This window comes from Nycticebus coucang, chromosome 6 (genome assembly GCF_027406575.1).
Source record: "Nycticebus coucang isolate mNycCou1 chromosome 6, mNycCou1.pri, whole genome shotgun sequence".
NCBI classification, from domain to species: domain Eukaryota; kingdom Metazoa; phylum Chordata; class Mammalia; order Primates; family Lorisidae; genus Nycticebus; species Nycticebus coucang.
In genome coordinates, this window is record NC_069785.1 from 40,351,579 (window position 1) to 40,373,329 (window position 21,751).

The following is a 21,751-nucleotide window of genomic DNA, read 5'->3' on the forward strand; positions in this document are numbered from 1 at the left end:
AGCCATTATACAAATTTACTGGTAAACTTTTTGTTTGTCACAATGATTAGGGAGGTGAGAGCATTATTGGCTCTCACCAATATGGTTAATATGGAATTAATCAAATTTTGGAAAATCACATCAACTACCTTATTCTGTTCATGGTATTTTTGTTGCTTATATAACTCATGTTTTGTTTGCAATGCAGCACACAGTCCCAATATGTATTTGATGGGATTCTACAGATAGGTGCAAGCATTTGATCACTTCATTGGTCTTCTATATTTCATAATGAAATAATATTATGGATTATCTTTTCACTTTTTATATTAAAGTAGGAGGTCTGTCATTTATATTGATTTCAAATTTATATGTGTAAGTACATGATATTAGCAATTTTAGGTTAAGAAATTATAATTTCATTTCAGGATTTTTTTTTGTGTGTGTGTGTGGTTTTTGGGCGGGGCTGGGTTTGAACCCGCCACCTCCGGCATATGGGACCAGCGCCCTACTCCTTGAGCCACAGGCGCCGCCCCCAGGATTTTTTTATTTAAAAAAGAGGTCTCAAAGTCTGATCAATTCGGGTGGAATCATAGTATTTGCTAAGGTTGATTTTAACACACTGATAAAACTCAATATAAAAGGTTCTTTATTTATTATCCTAATTGTTTTTAAATTTATTATGTTATGTAAAGCGTTTGTAGGCACTAGCAAGCGTCCATTGCCTCTGGGCCAGGAACCTTTGAGTCCTGGGTCAGAGATGCCCTTAGAGCAGGACCGGAACCTTGGTGCGGTGACGCTGGTTTCCGGCGGGCTCCTTAAAGCACTGAACAGCTTCGGCCAAAAGACCATGAGAGGGCCGGAGCCGGGTCCCGAACCAACAATGGAGGGGGACGTGCTGGACACACTGGAGGCGCTGGGGTGAGTGTTCCTGGGGTTGTCTTTCCTCCGAAAACGTAGCCTCTCTTTCCGCTTGGTTGCTGAGACCTCCTTCCCGCTGGTCTTCGTCGGGCCCGCCTGGCCTGGTGCAGGCCTACTTCCTCGCCTTGCTCCCTCCGGCGCCGACAGAGTTAAGCGGGAGGCGGGAAAGAAATCCGTTTTGGGGGGTGGAGCAGGGCTGGAGAGCTGGGCGCGTGGCCCCCTCTTCCCAACTTCTTTCCTTGAAACTCTGCGGCCGGGACGCGCGGCGTGGCGCGGAGAGGCCGGGCCAGCCCTGCGCCGGAGGTGATATTTATGTTCACGTAGATGTCACGCCCAGGGGGAGGGGCTGGAACCCGAAGTGCGGCCGAGGACTCTTAACCTCCGAAAGTGTACAACTTGGGGCAACTGAGGAGCGAAATCTTTCAACTTCTTTGGCCAGGAAGGGTTTTAGTCAGTGCGAGCCCATTCAACCATTTCATCTGTTCGCTAACAACATGTTTAATTTATTGGTACATAAGTATGTAAGTTTCCCTTAGGCAGGGGAAAATGGCAGTTTTCAGATTACTATTAGTTTACATAGTCGTGGAGGCTACAAAAAGTCTACTGGTACTTGCAATTCAGGGGGATAAGTGCTGTTAGAACTGGAATTAAGGTGGGGGAATACAGCTGTGGGAATCCATAATCTCTTCCTTAGCTTCATTCTGTTGTTTCTCCCTCCCCGCTCCACAGTCCTTGTCCCTAGGCAAATTTTGTTGCCTGTTTGTCTCTTGAACTCGTTTGTTTTTTTTGAGACAGAGTCTCAGGTTATTGTCCTGGGTAGAGTGCTGTGGCGTCGCAGCTCACAGCAACCTCTAACTCTTGAGTTTAAGGGATTCTCCTGCCTCAGCCTTCTAGTACCTTGGACTACAGGCGCCCGCCATATCGCCAGGCTATTTTTTGTTGTTGTTGCATTCGTCATTGTTGTTTTAGCTGTCCCAGCTGGGTTCGAAACCGCTAGCCACGGTGTATGTGGCAGGCCCCCTACCCACTGAACTACCGGCGTCTTTCTTGAACTCGTTTTTTCTTCTTTTTCACCTCCCTCTTCTGCAAGTTAGCTCCTGGAAAACTGATGCCTTGTCTGTTTTGTTTGCTAACACAAAACTGATGCCTTGTCTGTTTTGTTTTCTAACCCTGCTAGAACAGGGTCTGTTACAATAAATAGTGGTTGAATAAATGAGTAAATAAATGAATAAAGGTACAAAGAGCAGAATGACAGTGGTAAACACAGGACCAGATAGTTGAGAGTCAAAAAATGCACATTAATTAAGGAGTTTGGCGTTGCCTGCACAGTTGTTTACCCTGCTGTGTGATGCAATTTCTTGGTAGGGTAAGCCATGCCTTTGTGGTGTCAAAGCTCACTCTCCCCGCTACCTGCTTTTTCTGTAACACTGCATTCGTACCTGTCAACTGCCTTTTTATTTAGACCCTGATAATACTGACTTTGCAGTACCCAGTGTTACAAAGCTTTGCTCTTAGTACTTCCTGAGTAAGAATTTATCAGATCAGAACCACTGATTATTTAGGGGACATTTTTACTTCTGTAAAATCCCTTGTTAATTCTTCCTTAATTTGACCAAAGAAGTAACCAGAACAAAAATTAAAATTTTTAATAGAAAATTTTTAGTAGAAGTATTTAGGCCCCAAATCGTTTGCACACCCAAGTTATTCCAGGTGCGAATAGTGGGATCTCACAATTTATGAAACAGGAATAGATGATGCTTCCCCCCCTTTGTTTGTTAAACTTATTGTTCATATTATAGGTATATAGGAAAATGAAGTTTATTATAATCATAACTTTTATCAAGGAAAATTAGCTTCAGATTGTTCAATACGGAGAGCAAAGCAGTTTATATGTTTAGAAGCATTTTTTCATAGTATAACAATAAAATTTTGAAGTTTGTGAAAACAATAGTTTATTTTTATTTTCAATATATATTGTGATTAAGCACTGTGTTTTCAGATGAAGATTGTGAATAATGATTTTTCTGTTGTGAGTAAGACATTAGAATACCAATGAAGGTACTTCAGTTTGTCATATAGAATATGGAATTAATGGGAGACAATAAAAAGGAACATCTCTTTGAAATAATAATTTAGTGATATATTATAAATGAAAGTAGGCCGGAGTCACTCAGTTTTCTCTTCTGTGAAATGAGTGGGCTGGAGCCCACTTCCCATGATTTCGGAAGTCTTGTTTTATTCTCATAGTCTATGATTTTGTGCTGGCTGTGCATTAGAATCATGTATGGAATTTGTGAAAAATGTTCCAGTCTAGTAAATACCAGGGACTGACTGAATCATAATTTTCAGAGGTGTGGTATTAGCATGCATAGGTTGAGAAACATGGAGGGGAAGTTTATTTTAAATATTTATTGAGCACAACTGTATATTGGACACTGTCCTGAGGAGTTAGTGGTGAGCAAAATAGATTTGGTTCCTGTTCCTGTAGAGTTTATGATATAGTGAAGAAACAGACAAGATCACGCAAATAATTATAAACTATAATAAATGCTTCAGAAGAAAAGAACAAGGTGTTATAATGGAAGAATCTATATGTAGTCTTAGGGGTTAGTGATAGATTGTTGAGGAGGTGACATTTGAGTTGAAATAGGAAGGATGAATAGAAGTTAACTGTTGAGATTGGGTGGGAAAAGAGGACAAATACATCCTCATAGTGAAAAGAAAATATGAAGACCTTTAAGTGGGAAGAACCATGCGATATTAGAAAAACTGGAAGGAGGCTAATGTGGGTGGAATACAGAGTGCCTTAGTTGGCATTTTTTGAGCACGAAAATGAAATGATAAACCTTGGAATTTGAATTGGATAGGGAAGAAAATGAAGATAGGAGGGAGCTAGTAAAGACAGAGCTGCAGATGGATCAATGAAATGGCTAGTAGTGATTATATCAAAGAATAATTGTAGACGGGTGGTCAAAAGAAACCCAAAAAAACACCGACCTGGAAGGATAGGAGGTTGTGGTTAGGGAGAGACATGTTTGAATTAGTGATTTTAGAGGTAGGGTAATTCCAGGTGATGGGATGGTCAATGATATGTAAAGAAAAAGGTTGAAATTGAGAGCTGAGGGTATGCATTTGTATGTAGGGACTTTGGAGAAACTCAAAGTTAATGGCAAGACTAGAGGAGAGGAGAGAACTGAGCAAAGGGAATATTGGGGAGTGTCCAAGAGATTGATAGATGAACATCACGAGAGAAAAGGTGGCAAATCTGACTGGTCTCAGCCTTAAGAAAAGTAGGAGATCTGTATAAGATAATGAGGGAGCAATGTATATGGCTGCTGTATTGGGAACCAAGCAGGACAAAACTCCTCTCATCTGATCTTGACAGATTTGAAAAAGTAAAAATACCTAAAGATGGAGGTGGTAGGGATAATCTGTCTGAGAAAAGATAGGTAATATAGCAACAAATCCAGGATGTTATGGATGGACCATATAGTTTAAGACTTTGGGAAGCAGGGAGAGGTTGAGAGCTGCATGAGAGGCAAAGCCGATGGGGTAACTAACAAGGGAATAGAAAGTGTCTCACATTTTATCTGTTGGCTGATGAAAATAGAAAACAGAGGGGCGGCGCCTGTGGCTCAGTCGGTAAGGCGCCGGCCCCATATACCGAGGGTGGTGGGTTCAAACCCGGCCCCGGCCAAACTGCAACCAAAAATAGCCGGGCGTTGTGGCGGGCGCCTGTAGTCCCAGCTACTCGGGAGGCTGAGGCAAGAGAATCGCTTAAGCCCAGGAGTTGGAGGTTGCTGTGAGCTGTGTGAGGCCACGGCACTCTACCGAGGGCCATAAAGTGGGACTCTGTCTCTACAAAAAAAAAAAAAAAGAAAATAGAAAACAGAGTATATTAGGCTGTGGCTGCCTTGTTGAGAGTTTCCACAGGCCCTAATGGATTTGGATCACCCAGTTTGAAGTAGTGTCAACACCAGCATTTGTGATCCCAGGGGACAAAGCCATAGGGGTGGGGAGGTCTAGAGGAGGTGATCCCAGTGTTTAGAATAATAGTGCCACTGTCCAAAATTAAAGAAAGAATATATGGAACAAACTAGGAGCATGGTAGTCTTAGTAAACAGCAGAAATAGTATCGAAAATCAAAGCAGTCATGAAATAAATATGGTAAACACTAAAGAGTTCTAATGTAGCATAAACAGACTTCCAGTTTCTGTTAACAGAGAAATGCTTGGGTTTGACTAGGGAATTCTTGATCGTCTAGGTCCTGAACTCTGTCTTGGAGGAGGGGGAGATGAAACTGAGTAAAACTGTACTGGGCAAGCCTTTGCTTTGGCTTTTCAATGGTAGGTGCAAGTATCAACCATGAGAGATTTGGTGATCAATCCTTAGGCTCCTGGAGAAATGGCCAGGTGAGGAGTGGAGTGACTGCTGCTGTGCCAAGGTCTCAGCATGGGAGTAAGGGTGAGCCCTTGACATAGCCAAGTGAGCAGGAGTGGGACCTACTTGTCTCTCATACCCTTGACCTGACAGGGTTTAACCACCAGCTTGTTTCCAGTCTGAAATGCCCCAGGCTGTAAGACTTACTGCTCAGGTCAATACCTTGCCTTCCAGGCAAATTTCTTCCTGCTTTGGTCCTGTCAAGTGGGGAAACCCCTTTCTAGGATTTGTGGCAAGAACCTACACTAAACTTCTTTCTCTGTTCTGGCTATGGAAGCCCCTCCGCTGCTTGAGACCCAGATTTTCAATCCCTAGCTGAGTCTCTCTAAAGCCAATGGCTGCTACCACTGCCAGCTTGCAGGATCCTGCACAGCTTGGTATGAGCTAGGTTTGAAAATGCAATCCTTCTCTTGGTACCCAAATCTCTTGGTACCCAGGTTTAAGAAGGTACACAGGACAGTTCCCAGAGTCATTTCTTCTCATAGTCGCCTGGCTGCTCCCCAGGTTACTTCTGGTGCCTAGGAAGGTGCTCTCCTGAGGCCTGCTTTGCCTCAGTGGGAAGGGGGTTGCAAAGAGATACTCTCCCTCTCCCATGTTTGAGACCCTACTACGCAGGCTGCCTGCCCACCTCTTTTTGCTGCCTACTCACCTCTTTTCCAGTAGCTGAAATTTTCTTTCACTTTTTTGTTGAACTCTTGTGTGTTCCTTCTTGGATAAATGTTCAAAATGCAAATCTCTACCCATTATTTTGCTTCTTCCATGTGAGTAAAGCATGCTATTTTGGAAAAAAGAAACTAAGAATTTTCATTGTAAGAGAAAATAGATAAAAATATAAAACAAAATAAGTAAAATAAATAAATAAACAAATAAACCCTAACAACTCTAAATCCAAATGGGAATAGTAATATGAGCTTCTGATGTGGTTTCTTTTTTTTGACAGAGTCTCACTGTGTTGCCCTCAGTAGCGTGCTATGGCATCACAGCTCACAGCAACCTCAAACTCTTGGGCTTATGTGATTCTCTTGCCTCAGCCTCCCGAGTAGCTGGGAGTACAGGCACCCACCACAACGCTCGGGACTATTTTTTTGTTGCAGTTGTCGTTGTTTAGCACGCCCGGGCTGGGCTTGAACTCACCAGCCACAGTGTATGTGCCGGCGCCCTACTCACTGAGCTATGGGCACCAAGCCCTGTTGTGGTTTCTTTTAAAAAGGTATATAAGGGCGGCGCCTGTGGCTCAGTCGGTAAGGCGCTGGCCCCATATACTGAGGGTGGCGGGTTCAAACCCGGCCCCGGCTTAACTGCAACCAAAAAATAGCCGGGCGTTGTGGCAGGCGCCTGTAGTCCCATCTACTTGGGAGGCTGAGGCAAGAGAATCGCTTAAGCCCAGGAGTTGGAGGTTGCTGTGAGCTGTATGATGCCATGGCACTCTACCAAGGGCCATAAAGTGAAACTCTGTCTCTACAAAAAAAAAAAAAATAAATAAAAAATAAATAAATAAAAAGGCATATAAACAGTGACTGGCCTTTGGTACCAGATCATGTACTCTGAACACCATTAAAAAGAATCTGGCTCGGTGGAGGAATGCCTGATTACATGTCTAGGGCAAGGATATCTTGTCATAGAAAACAAGGAAAGTATTTGGAAAATACTGAGGGCAAGTCAAAGGCTTGTCAGCCTACATGAATGGGATCCAGAGATAGAACAAGGTGGGTGTCAAAAGAAAATAACTAGTGAATTAGATATCTGTGAATTTACAGTGTTAAAAAACCTTGATTTCAGAAAGAACCATAAAAGCAGAAAACTGATATCTAATTCACTTAAGATAATATATAAAGTAATATTAGGACCTCTGTAAGTTGACCACCCAAGGGACTGTAACAAACTGGTCAACATATGGAGGTGATTAATGTAAGGAATTAGGCCTACTGTACTGAGACATGTGGTGTATGTCCAGTCTATGAAAATTAGGTCAACTTAAGGAGGTGATCAATGTAGAGAAATGGTCAACTATGGAGGTTCTACTGTATTTTGAAAATTTAAATTTTTGATCAAATAAAATTTGTATGTATGTGTGTATATATATTTATATATTTATATATTTTTTTTTTTTGAGGCAGATCCTCAACCTGTTGCCCTGGGTGGAGTGCCATGGCATCTCAGCTCACAGCAACCCCAGCTCCTGGGATTAAGCGATTCTTTTGCCTCAGCCTCTCAAGTAGCTGGGACTACAGGCCCCTGCCACAACACCCGGCTATTTTTTGGTTGTAGTTGTTGTTGTTTGGCAGGCCCGGGCTAGATTTGAATCCACCAGCTCTGGTGTATGTGGCTGGAGCCTTGGCTGCTAAGCTACAGGCACTGAGCCTAAAATTTGTAGAATTTTTAAAAGTATAAAATAAATGTTTTAGGTTAAAGTGCTCCTGTAAGTTCTTTTCTGCTTTAATTATTTGAAATTTGCATCTGTGCTTTTCTTACTGTAATTTTTATTCTTGTAACTAGCATAAGATTATTAAATTTTATACTACATTTAGCTTTGTGTTATAATTTTTTTTTTTTTTTTTTTGAGACAGAGCCTCAAGCTACAAGCACCCACCACAATGAATGTCTGGCTATTTTTTTCTTTTTCTTTTTTTCTTTTTTTGGTTGTAGTTGTCATTGTTGTTTGGTATGCCCGGGCTGGATTCGAACCCGCCAGCTCTGGTATATGTGGCTGGCGCCTTAGCCGCTTGAGCTGCAGGCGCTGACCCTATATTATAATATTAATCTTAAAATTGGTAGATAATTTTACTGTAAAATATTGAAGTGTAGGGAAAAAAGCCAAATGTTATTTAGAGCAGATCATTAAACTATTTCTGTAAAAGGCCATATAATAAACATCTCAGGCTTTGTTGGCTATTCTATCTGTGTTGCAAATGCTCACCTCTACCACTGCAGTGTGAAAAAGGCCATATACAGTCTGTAAATTAACACTTTATTGGCTATGTTCCAATAAAATTTTATTTACAAAAACAGGTAGCAGGCATTGATACGGGTATTTTTGACCTCTATTTCTTTTTCCTAGGTATAAGGGACCACTGTTAAAAGAGCAAGCCCTTACCAAGGCAGCAGAGGGTGGACTGTCTTCACCAGAATTTTCAGAGCTCTGTGTTTGGTTAGGCTCTCAAATAAAATCATTATGCAACTTGGAAGAAAGTATCACTTCAGCTGGTATTGCCATTGTATTTTATTTATTTTTCTGTTTAATGGTTAAATGTATAGATAGTTTTTGATTTGTGGTATTGTCAACAAGTGTGCCTACTGTACAAAGAAAAATCACTAGCATTACAAAGAACTTCAGTATGCGACATTAAAAATTTTTGATGTTAATTTAATCCAAAATTGATTTTTAAATTTGTAGTAAAATTATAAGCAATTACTATTTGTCTACAGTCTTAACCTCAGTATTGTTCTGGAGAAAAGGTAGAGTCTGAATTTGCTGATAGTTTAATTTTTGAATGCTGTTCAATGTTGAATTAAGTTATTCTTTTTTTTCCTTTAATACATGTGATCCCAAATTAAAATTGTATTCCCAACCCTGTAACTAAGGACATAGATCATATAGGAATTTTATAAAACAACAGCAAAATAACCCCTCCACACTTATATATTAGCTCATAAAGCTTATTTACTTGTAATTCATCACCATCTTAGTAACTGGAGTCCTTGTGGCTCTTTGTAGATTTTTAGGTAATTCAATAAAATGAAAACTTAAAAATTACTGGGCATTTGTTAGGGGACTAAGTAGCTTTTTATTTTTCCTTTTTAAAGAGATGGTGTTTCACTATGTTGCTTGACTCAAACTTCTAGGTTGAAGTTATCCTCCTGCCTAAGCCCAGAGTAGCTGGGACAAAAAGTGTGAGCCATGGAACCCAGCCTATCCTTATGTTTAAATTGGTTTTATTCAGCCCAAATTTAACAGAAATCACTTGAAACAAAGTAAAATAATCTGAATTCCAAACATATGAAACAAATTCCTACATAATTATATTATGAGTAGAGAATAAGCAGTGAGATGTAATTAAATGATTGCATTTATTATCTGAATATTTAGAAATGGATCATTTGCTTGAAGCCAGTTAATAATTGTAGTCGTGGCTCAGCGTCTGTGGCTCAAGTGAGTAAGGCGCCAGCCACATAACACCTGAGCTGGTGGGTTCGAATCCAGCCTGGGCTCTCCAAACAACAATGACAGCTGCAACCAAAAAATAACCGGGCATTGTGGCGGGCGCCTGTAGTCCCAGCTACTTGGGAGGTGGAGGCAGGAGAATCACTTGAGCCCAGGAGTTGGAGGTTGCTGTGAGCTGTGATGCCATAGCACTCTACCCAGGGCTACAGCTTGAGGCTCTGTCTCAAAAAAAAAAAAAATAAATAAATAATAATAATTGTAGCCATAATAATGCTTTAAATATTTCAGTTGCTAACATATTACTAGTTATTTAACTTTATGGAGAGTCTGTTGGAAGAGATTTGTTAGGGATTTAAATATAAAAATATTTAAAGTCTCATGACAAGATACTTACGTTCTTAAATTGGTATCTATGTTTTAAAATTTGTATTGACTTTATGTATGTAGAAATTTTTTGGTTACCTTTAAGCTTTTGTAGTCATATATTTAAGTATTTAATATGAAAGTAAAAATTTAGAATTAAATATAAAATTGATATGAACTAGTAGTAGATTTTATAGCATCAGTTTATATGGTAAATACTTAGTAAATGTTTTATGATTTTTCTTTTTTAAAGGGGGAGATGATCTAGAGAGCTTCCAGCTTGAGATAAGTGGTTTTTTAAAAGAAATGGCATGTCCATATTCTGTACTCATATCAGGAGATATTAAAGACCGTTTAAAAAAGAAGGAGGACTGTTTGAAACTTCTATGTAAGTTACCTTTCCTTGACATTTAAATGCATGTGTTTAATCTGTTTTTTGTTATTTTTAAGTCAAGATTTATGCGGTTTCCTGAATGAAGCATTAGACAGTTTATATTAAAAATTTTTTAGGGCGGTGCCTGTGGCTCAGTGAGTAGGGTGCCGGTCCCATATGCCGGAGGTGGTGGGTTCAAACCCAGCCCCGGCCAAAAACCACAAAAAAAAAATAAATAAATAAATAAATAAAAAATAAAAATTTTTTAAATGTGACTTAAAATATGAAGATTTCTCAGAGAGGTTTAGGTAATATAATATAAATTCTACTAGTATGCCCACTAATACTAGTGATTTATTTGGCCAGTATAGAATACCTTTTGTGATTTGTATAGTACTTTAGAAATTTTTCCATCACCTAATTTATCTCTAAGTGTTTGTGTCTATATGGCTAAAGTTGGTGTTCTCCAAAGTTCTATTTAATCTTAAGACTCTGAAACTAGGCCGCTAAGTGGACTATTAGATCTCATTTTTATTATAGTGATAGGCATTGCATGATAGTTTGTTCAAAAATGTTTATTTATTATTTCATTATTTATTATTAAATCATAGCTGTATACATTAATGCAATCATGGGGTACAATGTGCTGGTTTTATATACAATTTGAAATATTTTCATCAAACTGGTTAACATAACCTTCACAGCATCTTCTCAGTTATTGTGTTAAGACATTATATTCTACACTTAATAAATTTCACATGTACCCTTGTAAGATGCACCATAGATGTGGTCCCACCAATTACCCACCCTCCACCCATCCTCTTCCCCCTCCCCAAATATTTATTGATCACCTAATCTTGTATCAGGAACTGCTCTAGACACTAGGGATAGATTAGTTAAAAAAAAAATAAAAAGGTACTTATTATGGATTGTTTTTTATCAGGGAGGACTTTGAAATATAGATTATGTTGTACTTAAATAATCACCGTAAATAGTAGATCCATTTATTTGTATTGAGTCCTTTCAAATTATTTTTACTTCAGTTTAATTTTTTACTTTTTTTTTTTTAGAGTTTCACTTTGTAGCCCTTGGTAGAGTCCTGTGGCGTCACTGCTTACAGCAACCTCAAACTGTTGGGCTTAAGCTATTCTCTTGCCTCAGCCTCCCAAGTAGCTATGACTATAGGCACCTGCCATAATGCCTACCTATCTTTTTGAGACGGGATCTCACTCTGGCTCAGGCTGATTTGGAACCTGTGAGCTCAGGCAGTCTACCCACCTCGGCTTCCCAAGTGCTGGGATTATAGGCATGAGCCACCGAGGCTGACCTAATTTTATACTTTTTATTTATTTATTTATTTTTTGAGACAAAGTCTCACTTTGTTTCTCTGGGTAGAGTGCTGTGGCATCATAGCTCATAGCAACCTCAAACTCTTGGGCTTAAGCGATTCTCTTACTTCAGCTTCCCAAGTAGGTGGGACTACAGGTGCCTGCCACAACGCCCAGCTGTTTTTCTGTTGTTGTCATTGTTTAGCAGGCCTGGGCTGGGTTCTAACCCACCAGCCCCGGTGCATGTGGTTGGTGCCTTAACCACTGAACCACGGGTACCGAGCCCTAAAGTTTTAAGGACAATGGCCATATGAGAAAAAATTTCTAACATCTTATATTATCGAAGATTTATATTTCATGTTTTATCATTTATAAAACAATTTCATGTGACATATTCCTTCTAGTCTCTTGTGTTAGTAAAGTTTATTTCATTAGGCAAATTATGTGCATGCGTCTGTGTATGTATGTATATACATATATATGCATGGGTGTAGTGGTGATAGTGGCATTTGAATTATCTTGAGTTTTGAGGGAGCATAAAAGGATGTGTCCTTCCCCACTTCCAGTTCTGTTTCTCCATCTTCCTATTTGGTGTGAGTCACTGATTCAATGAACCACTGTTACTAATGGGAAGTTACAGTAACCCTAGGTATAGTGGGACAGAAAGGAAGCTAGAAAGCACTGGCCTAGAGGAACTCACATGCTGCTATTGTCCGTCAGTGAGAACTATGTAATCTATCATGGTTTTCTTAGATGCTGAGAAGCTCAACAATAATAGCAATATAGGTTTTTGGTACAAGTAAAAATAAAGTGGAGAAATAAAATATAAAAATAATTATTTAGTTCCTATTGTTTATAAAAACACATATCTGGGAGGGTAGTGATAAGGAGTTAGTGTTCAATGGTTACAGAGTTTCAGTTTGTTTATATTTTTGGATATTCTTAGACAAAGATTATAAACATTTAAGAAATCTCTTGTTGCTGGGCTCATTGGCTCACACCTGTAATCCCAGCACTCTGGGAGGCCAAGGTGGGTGGATTGCTTGAGCTTAGGAATGGGAACCAGCCCGAGCAAGAGTGAGACCCCATCTCTACTAAAAATAGAAAAACTAGCCAGGTGTTGTGGTGGGGGGCACCTGTAGTCCCAGCTACTTGGGAGGCTGAGGCAAGAGGATTGCTTGAGCTCAAGAGTTTGAGGTTGCTCTGAACTATGACGTCATGGCACTCTACCTAGGGCAACTGTCTCAAAAAGATAAAAATAAATAAATAAATAAATCTCTTGTCTATATATATGTTGCCTTATTTTACTTCAGAAATGTTATAACAATTCATAATCTTAACAGGATCTGTTGTTGTTTTCTTTAGTTTGACTGTTCTAATCATGTTGACATAATAAGCTTCTTTTGTTCTAAGATTAAAAAGGCCAAATTCCTTACTGCGTGAGGAGCTTTTATAAGTCAAGAGGAAAAGAGAAAAATTCACTGGAAAAATGTGTGAAGTGCTAAGGCATGAACATGGATTCTATAGAAAAGAATGTTTTCTAAAAATTGCTTCTGGCATGAAAAGATGCACAGTATCACTCAGGAGTTAGGAATGTAAAATGACAGGATACCATTTTTACTTACCAGGCTAGAAAAGACCACCACCACCACCAAAATGTCATAATACAAGTTTGGGGGAATAAGCATGTAAGCACTCTCATATACTACAAAGGGAAGACTGTGGTGGGAGAATAACTTGCATAGCCTCTAAAGAGTAAATATTTTCATTATCACAATTGAGATTAACTTGCCTTTTGATCTGGCAATTTTTTGTCTACGAATATGTATCTATTCCCCTAAGTGCGCAGAGATGAGTGAAAAGGATGTTCATTATAACACTGTAGTAGAAAAAAAGACTGGAAATCTGAGTGTCTGTAAATAGTTAAATAGAAATGATACATTATTGCAGTAATATCACTAAGTAGCTATTAGAAAGGAGGAAAATAGATCAGATTGATCTGATAATGATCTCTAAGATATGTTGGTTAAAAAAATATATCTATATAAACATGCGTAGTATGCTTATTAATATAAAAGAAACAAAAGCTTATAGATAGGGAATATGTATACTGAATGTATACGCATAAAATAAATGCCTGAAAAGTTACCCAAAAACTAATAATTGCCTCTGGGGAGGGATAGTCTAAGGATCTCTGCTGGGAAGAAGACTTACCTTTCCCTGTATTATCTATATGGATTAACGTCTTGAATAATATACTAAAGTATTTATACTGTTAGGTAGAGAGAAAGCGTGTTTCCATAGAGCAAAGGTAGATTTTAGCCAAGATGTTGTCCAAAATATAAATTTTGGAAGAACTGATAATTTGTTTTAGTGAGGTTTTTAAATTAGAGGGACCTTAGCATAGTCCTCATGAACAAAGTTTGATAGATATTGATCTTAACTTTTTGGTACTTAGCTCTTCAGACTGTCATGTGTAAATTGCATGAGAAAGTCTATAAGTAAGTGGCTCTCAATCCTGTGTGCCAGTGACAATCACCTTGGGTCTAAAACCATGCAGATGCCCAACTCCTACTTGAAATCTGCTGGCTTAAAATCACTGAGGATGGGACCATAGTACCTATACTTTTAAACAATTTTTTAGGTATTTCTTCCGGTTATCTGGAGTTAAAATTGCTATCTTAAGTTTGTGTGTGTGTGTAATTTTAAACAAATATAAAAAATCTTAAATACTGTACAAAGTTAATTTAAAGTAAGGCTGTAGCCATCTAAGAGTTTTGTGTAATCTTCTTAAATGTGTTGAAAGAATTAAATGATGAAAGTAAAGGAACTAGTTAATAAGCAGCTTGAGGTGGTCTGTCCTAACTCAGTTGCTCTATCTGCTTATAGATGAGTTAAGAGGTGTACGTGCTCCCCTATCCTGGGTACTTCGTACATATGAGAGAGAGTGCTTTATCAGTGTCCTATACATTCTTATATTTCATTCTTAAATTATTGATTTGCTTATGGATCTCAGCTACTGGATTTTAAACTCTTTGAGTGTAGACACTATTTCTTATAACTTTGTATCTTCATTGTCTACCTGATGCCTGGCTTAGAATAGGCCCTTGGAAAATATGTATTTAGTGAAATAGCAATCTAGATAATTTAATACGTTTATTAAAATGGAACTGAAATCAGGGTGAAATCAAGGAGAATAAAATAAGCCATTCTTCTTTTCCCTGATAGTATTAAATCAATTTATTTTAGTTTTGCTGAGTCTCAGGTTAAACCACTATAGTTAAAGCAGGTGGAATTGAAGCTGCTGTTATGGGAGCCTGGATCCTGTGCATTTAACTCCAGTGGCAGCTGCTCGGGCTCCTCCAATGTGGAAAACAATCAACCACTTAAAGTACAGTATAAATACATTTATTTTAAATGCCACTTTATCTAGCTTTAAGTAATTTTTTTTTCTCATTTTAAAGTTTGTAGTGTTCTATAGCTATTGATATTACTGTTTAGTTCTTTATAAGTTGGTATTAGTATTAGTATTGTTAATGTTTATTTTCAGTGAAATATTTCAAGAAATTCTTGTGCATGTATTAACATTATTTTTCTCTTTATTATTCTTTATTATAGTATTTTTAAGTACAGAACTTCAAGCCTCACAGATATTACAGAACAAAAAATGTAAACATTCTCAATTAGATAAAAATAGTGAAATTCATCAGGAAGTTCAAGCTATGTGTGATACTCTTGGTATACCCAAGACAGCAACTTCTGACATTCCACTTATGCTAAACCAAGTGGAATCAAAGGTATTGTATTTGTTTTGCTTTTTAATTTCTAAAAAATTCTAGTAAATGTTATATTAAAAATGAAAATATTCTCTTTAAGTGATACACATTTCATTTCTTGAGAAGTTTGTTTTCATGTAAAGTAAATTTTGGATTTGGGCTTAGTATGTATGTAACCTAATTTGTCTAAAGCTAATGTTCAGGGATCAAATCACAGTGAGTGCCCTTAGGCTTTGCCAGAGTTTGCCATTATAGAAATCATTTTGCAAATTAAAGGATCATTTTCCCACATAGGATTGTAGTATAGTGTAATGAAAGGAGTAAAGTTATCCTAAAAAGTCAAAAGTCAAAATAAACTTTTTTTATAATGGATGTTAATAGAATTGCAGTGTGGTTTATTTGGTAGTGAGCATGCACAATTTTTGGTCCTGGTGGTATATTTAAAAACAACCACAAACTATGTACCTCATGCATCTAAAAACATTTTTGTTTTAATTGGTAAGCTACCAATTAAAATGCCACATATTAGAGAGCATGCTACCACTCTCACAGACCAAATTCTGGCCTAGTTCCTGGTTTCATCTATTAAATATGGAGTCCTATAGGGGAATAATACAAATTCATTTTAAAAGAAAAGAAAATTCTCCTAACCCTTACTATAACTCCATTTTAAGGCACATTTCCTTAATTAAATCCTTGTTCAATAAAGATCTTTCGCACTGATAATTAATGAACCTGAAAATAAGGTTGTCTTAATGAATGTAAGAGAATTTTAGTATTAAGATGAAAACAGTACTGGGCGGTGCCTGTGGCTCAGTGAGTAGGGCTCCAGTCCCACATACCGCCGAGGGTGGCGGGTTCGATCCCGGCCCGGCCAAACTGCAAAACAAAAAAATAGCTGGGCGTCGTGGCGGCCGCCTGTAGCTCCTGGGGAGGCTGAGGCAAGAGAATCGCCTAAGCCCAAGAGCTGGAAGTTGCTGTGAGCTGTTACGCTACAGCACACAACCGAGGGCGGCAAAGTGAGACTCTGTCTCTAAAAAATAAAGAAAGAAAGAAAGAAAACAGTACTAAAAAATTTTTTTTTGTAGAACTTGCAAACCAGAGAGTAAGTCTGTGAATCTTACGAAAAATGGAAAACGTCGTTCTAAAGTTGAGTTACTCTTCAGAATATTTTTTTCCTTTCCTCTGGATTAAGAATGATGTGCAGTTGGCTGAAATTTTTGGAACTATTTCATACTGAGATAGATTTCTGGGCTTTTCCTAATCTTCCAGTATTTCCCTGTATTAATCCAAAGAGGCTTTTTCCTTTTATTGTTTTCAGTTAGTATGAATAATATTCTCAAATCCTTTTCCCTACTTGAAGCAGGCTGTAATGCCCATGTTCAAATATAAGGTAATTGTTACTTTGGCCATGTTGGCTAAATATTTGCCTAAAAAGAATTCCTTACTTCATTTGGTTTCTGTCAAAAGTAAAAATTTCCCCATTTTCTTTCTTCCACACATGATGTATTGCCGGAGAGAAAGAAAATTATTATTTTCTTTTTTTTTTGTTGTAGAGACACAGTCTTACTTTATGGCCCTCGATAGAGTGCCGTGGCCTCACACAGCTCACAGCAACCTCCAACTCCTGGGCTTAAGCGATTCTCTTGCCTCAGCCTCCCGAGTAGCTGGGACTACAGGCGCCCGCCACAACGCCCGGCTATTTTTTGGTTGCAGTTTGGCCGGGGCTGGGTTTGAACATGCCACCCTCCGAATATGGGGCCGGCGCCTTACCGACTGAGCCACAGGCGCCGCCCCAGAAAATTATTATTTTCTAACTTGAAGATGTTCAAATGTGTAATTATGGGAATATTAACAACAAACATACGGTATTTAGAGTTCTAAGTGCTTACATACTAAAAACTTATTTAATTAGGGCCAGGAGCGATGGCTCATGCCAGTAATCCTAGCACTCTGGGAGGCTGAGGCAGTGGATTGCTTGAGCTCACAAGTTCAAGACCAGCCTGAATAAGAGTGAGACACCCCCCATTTCTAAAACATAACCAGGTGTTGTGGTGGATGCCTGTAGTCCAGGTACTTGGGCGCTCAAGCAAGTGAATCGCTTGAGCCCAGGAGTTTGAGGTTGCTGTGAGCTATGACGCCACGGCCTTCTACCCAGAGAAACAAAGTGAGACTGTCTCAAAAAAAAAAAAAAAAACCCCAAACAATAAAAACCCCTTATTTAATTCTCTAATCATGCTTGTGATGTAGGTACTATTATTGTTTACAACTGCCGTGCTAGGAAACTGAGGTAGTAAAAGATGTAATAACTCAAGCAAGTTTTTATTTATTTTTTTCAAGCAAGTTCTTAAATAGTGGTAGACCTGAGAATGAATGCAGATAGTAAGCCTCCAAAACTTGTGCTCTTAACTCACTCAGTAATAAATAAATCTCAAACTTAGTACAACTATTATCTAATGTCGAAATTCTAGGAATGGAACTGAATGTGATTACATGTAAGAACCTACAGATATGCACTAAAAATTCCTTGCAAGGAGTTAAAACTAACATTTTAAGTAAAATAGGAAATAACATAAAGTTGAAGATATTTACAATAATTGGGGAATCCACAAAAATGGCTTTTTTTAAGAAAGTAAGTTGGTTCCTTAAAATATTTAAAAACTGAGTACAGTAATTATGCCATGGTTATTGAGGTAAATTTCCTATGAAGATATTAAACCTTAAGCTTTGGGGGCCCTCATTTGCATAGGTTCTTTCTAAACTAGTTAAAAAAAATGCCTTTCTCAAAACATAATTGTGCCATAAAATTCACCCATTTCCAGTATATAATTCAGTGAAATTAGTGTATTTATGGAATTGTACAACCATCATTCAAATCTAATTTTGGGACATTTCCATCATTCTGAAAAGAAATCTTGTGCCCAGTTATTTCTCATTACCACTCCAGAGTCCAAGCTAATTTAATTTTTAACTTTTTCTTAAAGTGAGTCTCTGACATTAAAGATGATTCATACGTCTCAAAACATGAATTGTTCTTGATTGTTTTTCCTAGTTACTTTATAACTAAGAAACTGTTTGAAAAAAAATTTTTTTTCATCCATTGAGGAACTCTCTATTGAGGAGGATAAATTACTGCTACTGGAATGACCCCCTGATAATGCCAAAGGAAAAATAAATGCCTAACATCTTGTTTACGAAAATAAAAATGTTTCAAGTAACTTAAGTTTGTGACTTTGCAATGGCAGTGAAAATGTAAATATGATGACTGTAACTGAGAGAGAGGACTTGTTCCCTTCTTTTGTTTTGCTAAACAATGAAACCAGACTAATTTAAAACTGGAATGTGTACCTAGTGTTATTTGAGAAAAATCAACGGGCTGTGGTCAAAGATTTTAGTATCCCTCTTGAGAATTTAAGAGTGCCGTCTTAAGTAGAAACTCCAAAATTATTTCACTAAAATACAGATTCTCATGGTAGAACCTTTTAATAGGTACTTTAGTTGTCCATATACACTCTTTATTTTGGGAAAGAAGGTATTCTGGTGCTTTTTTGAAGAATATATTCTGTATTGTAGTGATGCTCTTTTCTTGTTATGTCGAGGTATATTTTAATTATTTCACTTAACATTTATTCTCTAGTGTTCAGAACAATTTAAACAAGGATAAGATTGTTTTATATTGGGATGTACATTTTCACATCTTTTATTTACTTTTAGGTGAAAGATATTCTCTCAAAAGTCCAGAATAATCATGTGGGAAAACCACTGCTGAAAATTGATTTAAATCCAGAACAGGCGGTAAATCCCCCTTTCCTATTAGTTTTATGTAATTAAATTAGTGAATATGACTTAATTTTATAAATCAATATCTAGATTTTATAGTGTGTAGCCTGTAATATTATTTTTGAGAATTAAAATAGATTGATATTCTGAATATGTCTTAACATTTCTTTAATCAAATTGTTAATTTAAAAAATAATCTGGCCAGGAATATTTATAGTCCCCAATATGTTAGCACAGTTGTGATTTGAAGTAAATATTTTATTTAAATTAATGTGTTTGATTGGCGATCAGGTAAACTTTACCAGTGGTCGAGTTTAACTTACATGTTTAATGTCTATCAAATAAGTATTGATAAATATTCTATCAGATACTCTATTATTTAAACATTTAGCATAAAGTCTCATGGGATCAGAAAATGATTATCAAGTATGGTATCATTTGAATCAGCAACTATTTGTTGCAGTTTTCAAATTTCTTTTCATTATAAAATGAAAGAGTCTAAAGTTTCTGATTTTTGTTTCCACATTCTTCAGGAACAGCTAGAAAGAATCAATGAAGCTCTTTCCTGTGAATATGAGTGCCGCCGGAGAATGTTGATGAAACGACTAGACGTGACAGTGCAGTCCTTTGGATGGTCTGATAGAGCAAAGGTAAGGCTGTTTTCCCAGTTGTGTCCTGTAGGTGGTAGCCTGTGACAGCTCTTCAGGCTTGTCCGTTACCACATAACTATGCCATGTTTGCACTTTATCACTATCTGAATTGGATGCCCAGGCCAACTACTGATCTTATATGGTGAGCCCAGTCTTATATAAATCCTTGTTGCAAATCATTTAATTTCTCCCCAAATCTTTGACCTTTATTTTAAACTCATAGATACTGTGATTTATGCCAGGATACGCATAAAAGAAGGGGCATCTTAGGAGGTAGTGAGTAGAGATAGTAACTTATCAAGAAAGCAGAGTATAGGAATAGTACTGATGTCAACAGGTTGTTTTTTTTTTTTTTTTTTTAATTGTCCTTAAGGCTGGATGAATTTGGAGAGTGTTACAGTTGAAGTGGGGGTTTGAAATTCCAAATAGAATTTCATTAGATAACTTTCTAGAGAGCTAGTCTCCCATCACCCCCATTTATGTGTTCATTTTATTTTATGTTGCTTATTTTTTTGAGACTGAGTCTCACTCTGTTGCTCAGGCTAGAGTGTCGTGTCTTTAGTCTAGCTCACAGCAACCTCAAACTCCTGGGTTCAAGTCTTCCTCCTGCCTCAGCCATCCAAGTAGCTGGCATTGCAGGTGCCTGCTGCTACCCGTCTTATCTCACTCTTGCTCAGGCTGGTCTGCAATTCCTGAGCTCAAGTGATCCTCCTACCTCAGCCTCCCAGAGGGCAAAGATTGCAGGCATCTGCTCCATCCCTCCCATTTTGTGCTTTAATCTGTGCTCAGGCTTAGTTGACCTCCCGCCTCTGCCTATGCACAATAGCCTAGAAGTTTTGGGGACAGTATACTGGGACAATTGTAGGGCTTCCTCTCATTAAGGGATCACCGTCTTGTGTTCCTTGATATCCTGCATCTGAAAATCCTTGGTTCATATGGGTTGTCCAGTTTTTCACTTGGTTTAGGTGGGAGTGTAAATTTAGTGCCTGTTACTCTATCTTGATTGCAAGTAGAAATTTGGGAATAATTATGTGTTCTGTATTAAGTGGGCCACGCCCCCATGTTGTATCAGTTGGGATGATTTAAGGCACCTTCATTCAGCTGATGCCTGGGCTTGGCAGGAACATCCAGCAGGGCTGTCTCACATGTTTGGGTTCTTGGGGCTTACTCTATGTTGTGGTGCTTCCGTTTTCCTGTTAGCTTTCCTATGGTCTCTATTTCCATGTGGTGTCTTGTATTAGTTTCCTGTGATGCTATAACAAATTAACCACAAATTTAGTAGCTTAAATAATACAAATTAATTAACAAAAGTGAAGGTATTGTCAGAGTTGCATTCCTCTTGGAAACTTTAAGGAAGAATCCATTTCCTTCTATTTCTGAATGCCACTTGCATATTTTGGCTTTTGTGCTCATCTCCTGTCTTCAAAGCCGGTAGCATAATAGAATCTTCTAGTCATTCTCTGCTTCTATTGTTATATTGCCTTCTCACATCTCTGACACTCCTGTCTCTCTCTTGTAAGGATCCTTGTGATTATATTAGGTCCTACCAAGATAATCTTTCCATCTCAGGTTGTTTAACTTAATTACATCTGCAAGGTACCTTTACAGTTTCCAGGAAGTAGTAGCCTGTAGACATCTTGGGGAGGGTCATTTGGCCCTAATGGAATTTTATTTTCTTTTTCTTTTAATTTCTGCAATAAGATAATATGCAAATTTTTAAACTATGCTTTTAAAAATTAGGTCTTCTGATGTGTTCTTCATTTTAGGTGTACATTCCCTCCCAGAACCTTCTGTGCCCTTACTGTAATTTGGGCTGTTTGTGTGACTATCCTTGGCTAGTTATCCCACTATTTTCTGGATCCCACAGCCTATACTTTCTTTCTTTTTTTTTTTTTTTGTAGAGACAGAGTCTCACTGTACCGCCCTTGGGTAGAGTGCCGTGGCATCACACAGCTCACAGCAACCTCTAACTTTTGGGC

The 21,751-nt window shown here is 38.0% G+C and overlaps 1 protein-coding gene across 1 annotated transcript in view; it reads left to right on the forward strand.

Annotated features, from left to right (window-relative positions):
- The first annotated feature begins 769 nt into the window (after window positions 1–769).
- FAM98B (family with sequence similarity 98 member B) overlaps window positions 770–21,751 on the forward strand; it is a 29,317-nt gene continuing 8,335 nt past the window's right edge. Inside the window, exons 1-6 of the mRNA XM_053594488.1 lie at window positions 770–900; window positions 8,399–8,544; window positions 10,119–10,253; window positions 15,185–15,363; window positions 19,057–19,137; window positions 19,656–19,772. Of these exons, the coding sequence (XP_053450463.1) occupies window positions 830–900; window positions 8,399–8,544; window positions 10,119–10,253; window positions 15,185–15,363; window positions 19,057–19,137; window positions 19,656–19,772 (729 nt within the window). The 5' untranslated portion in view covers window positions 770–829. The remainder of the gene's footprint in view (window positions 901–8,398; window positions 8,545–10,118; window positions 10,254–15,184; window positions 15,364–19,056; window positions 19,138–19,655; window positions 19,773–21,751) is intronic.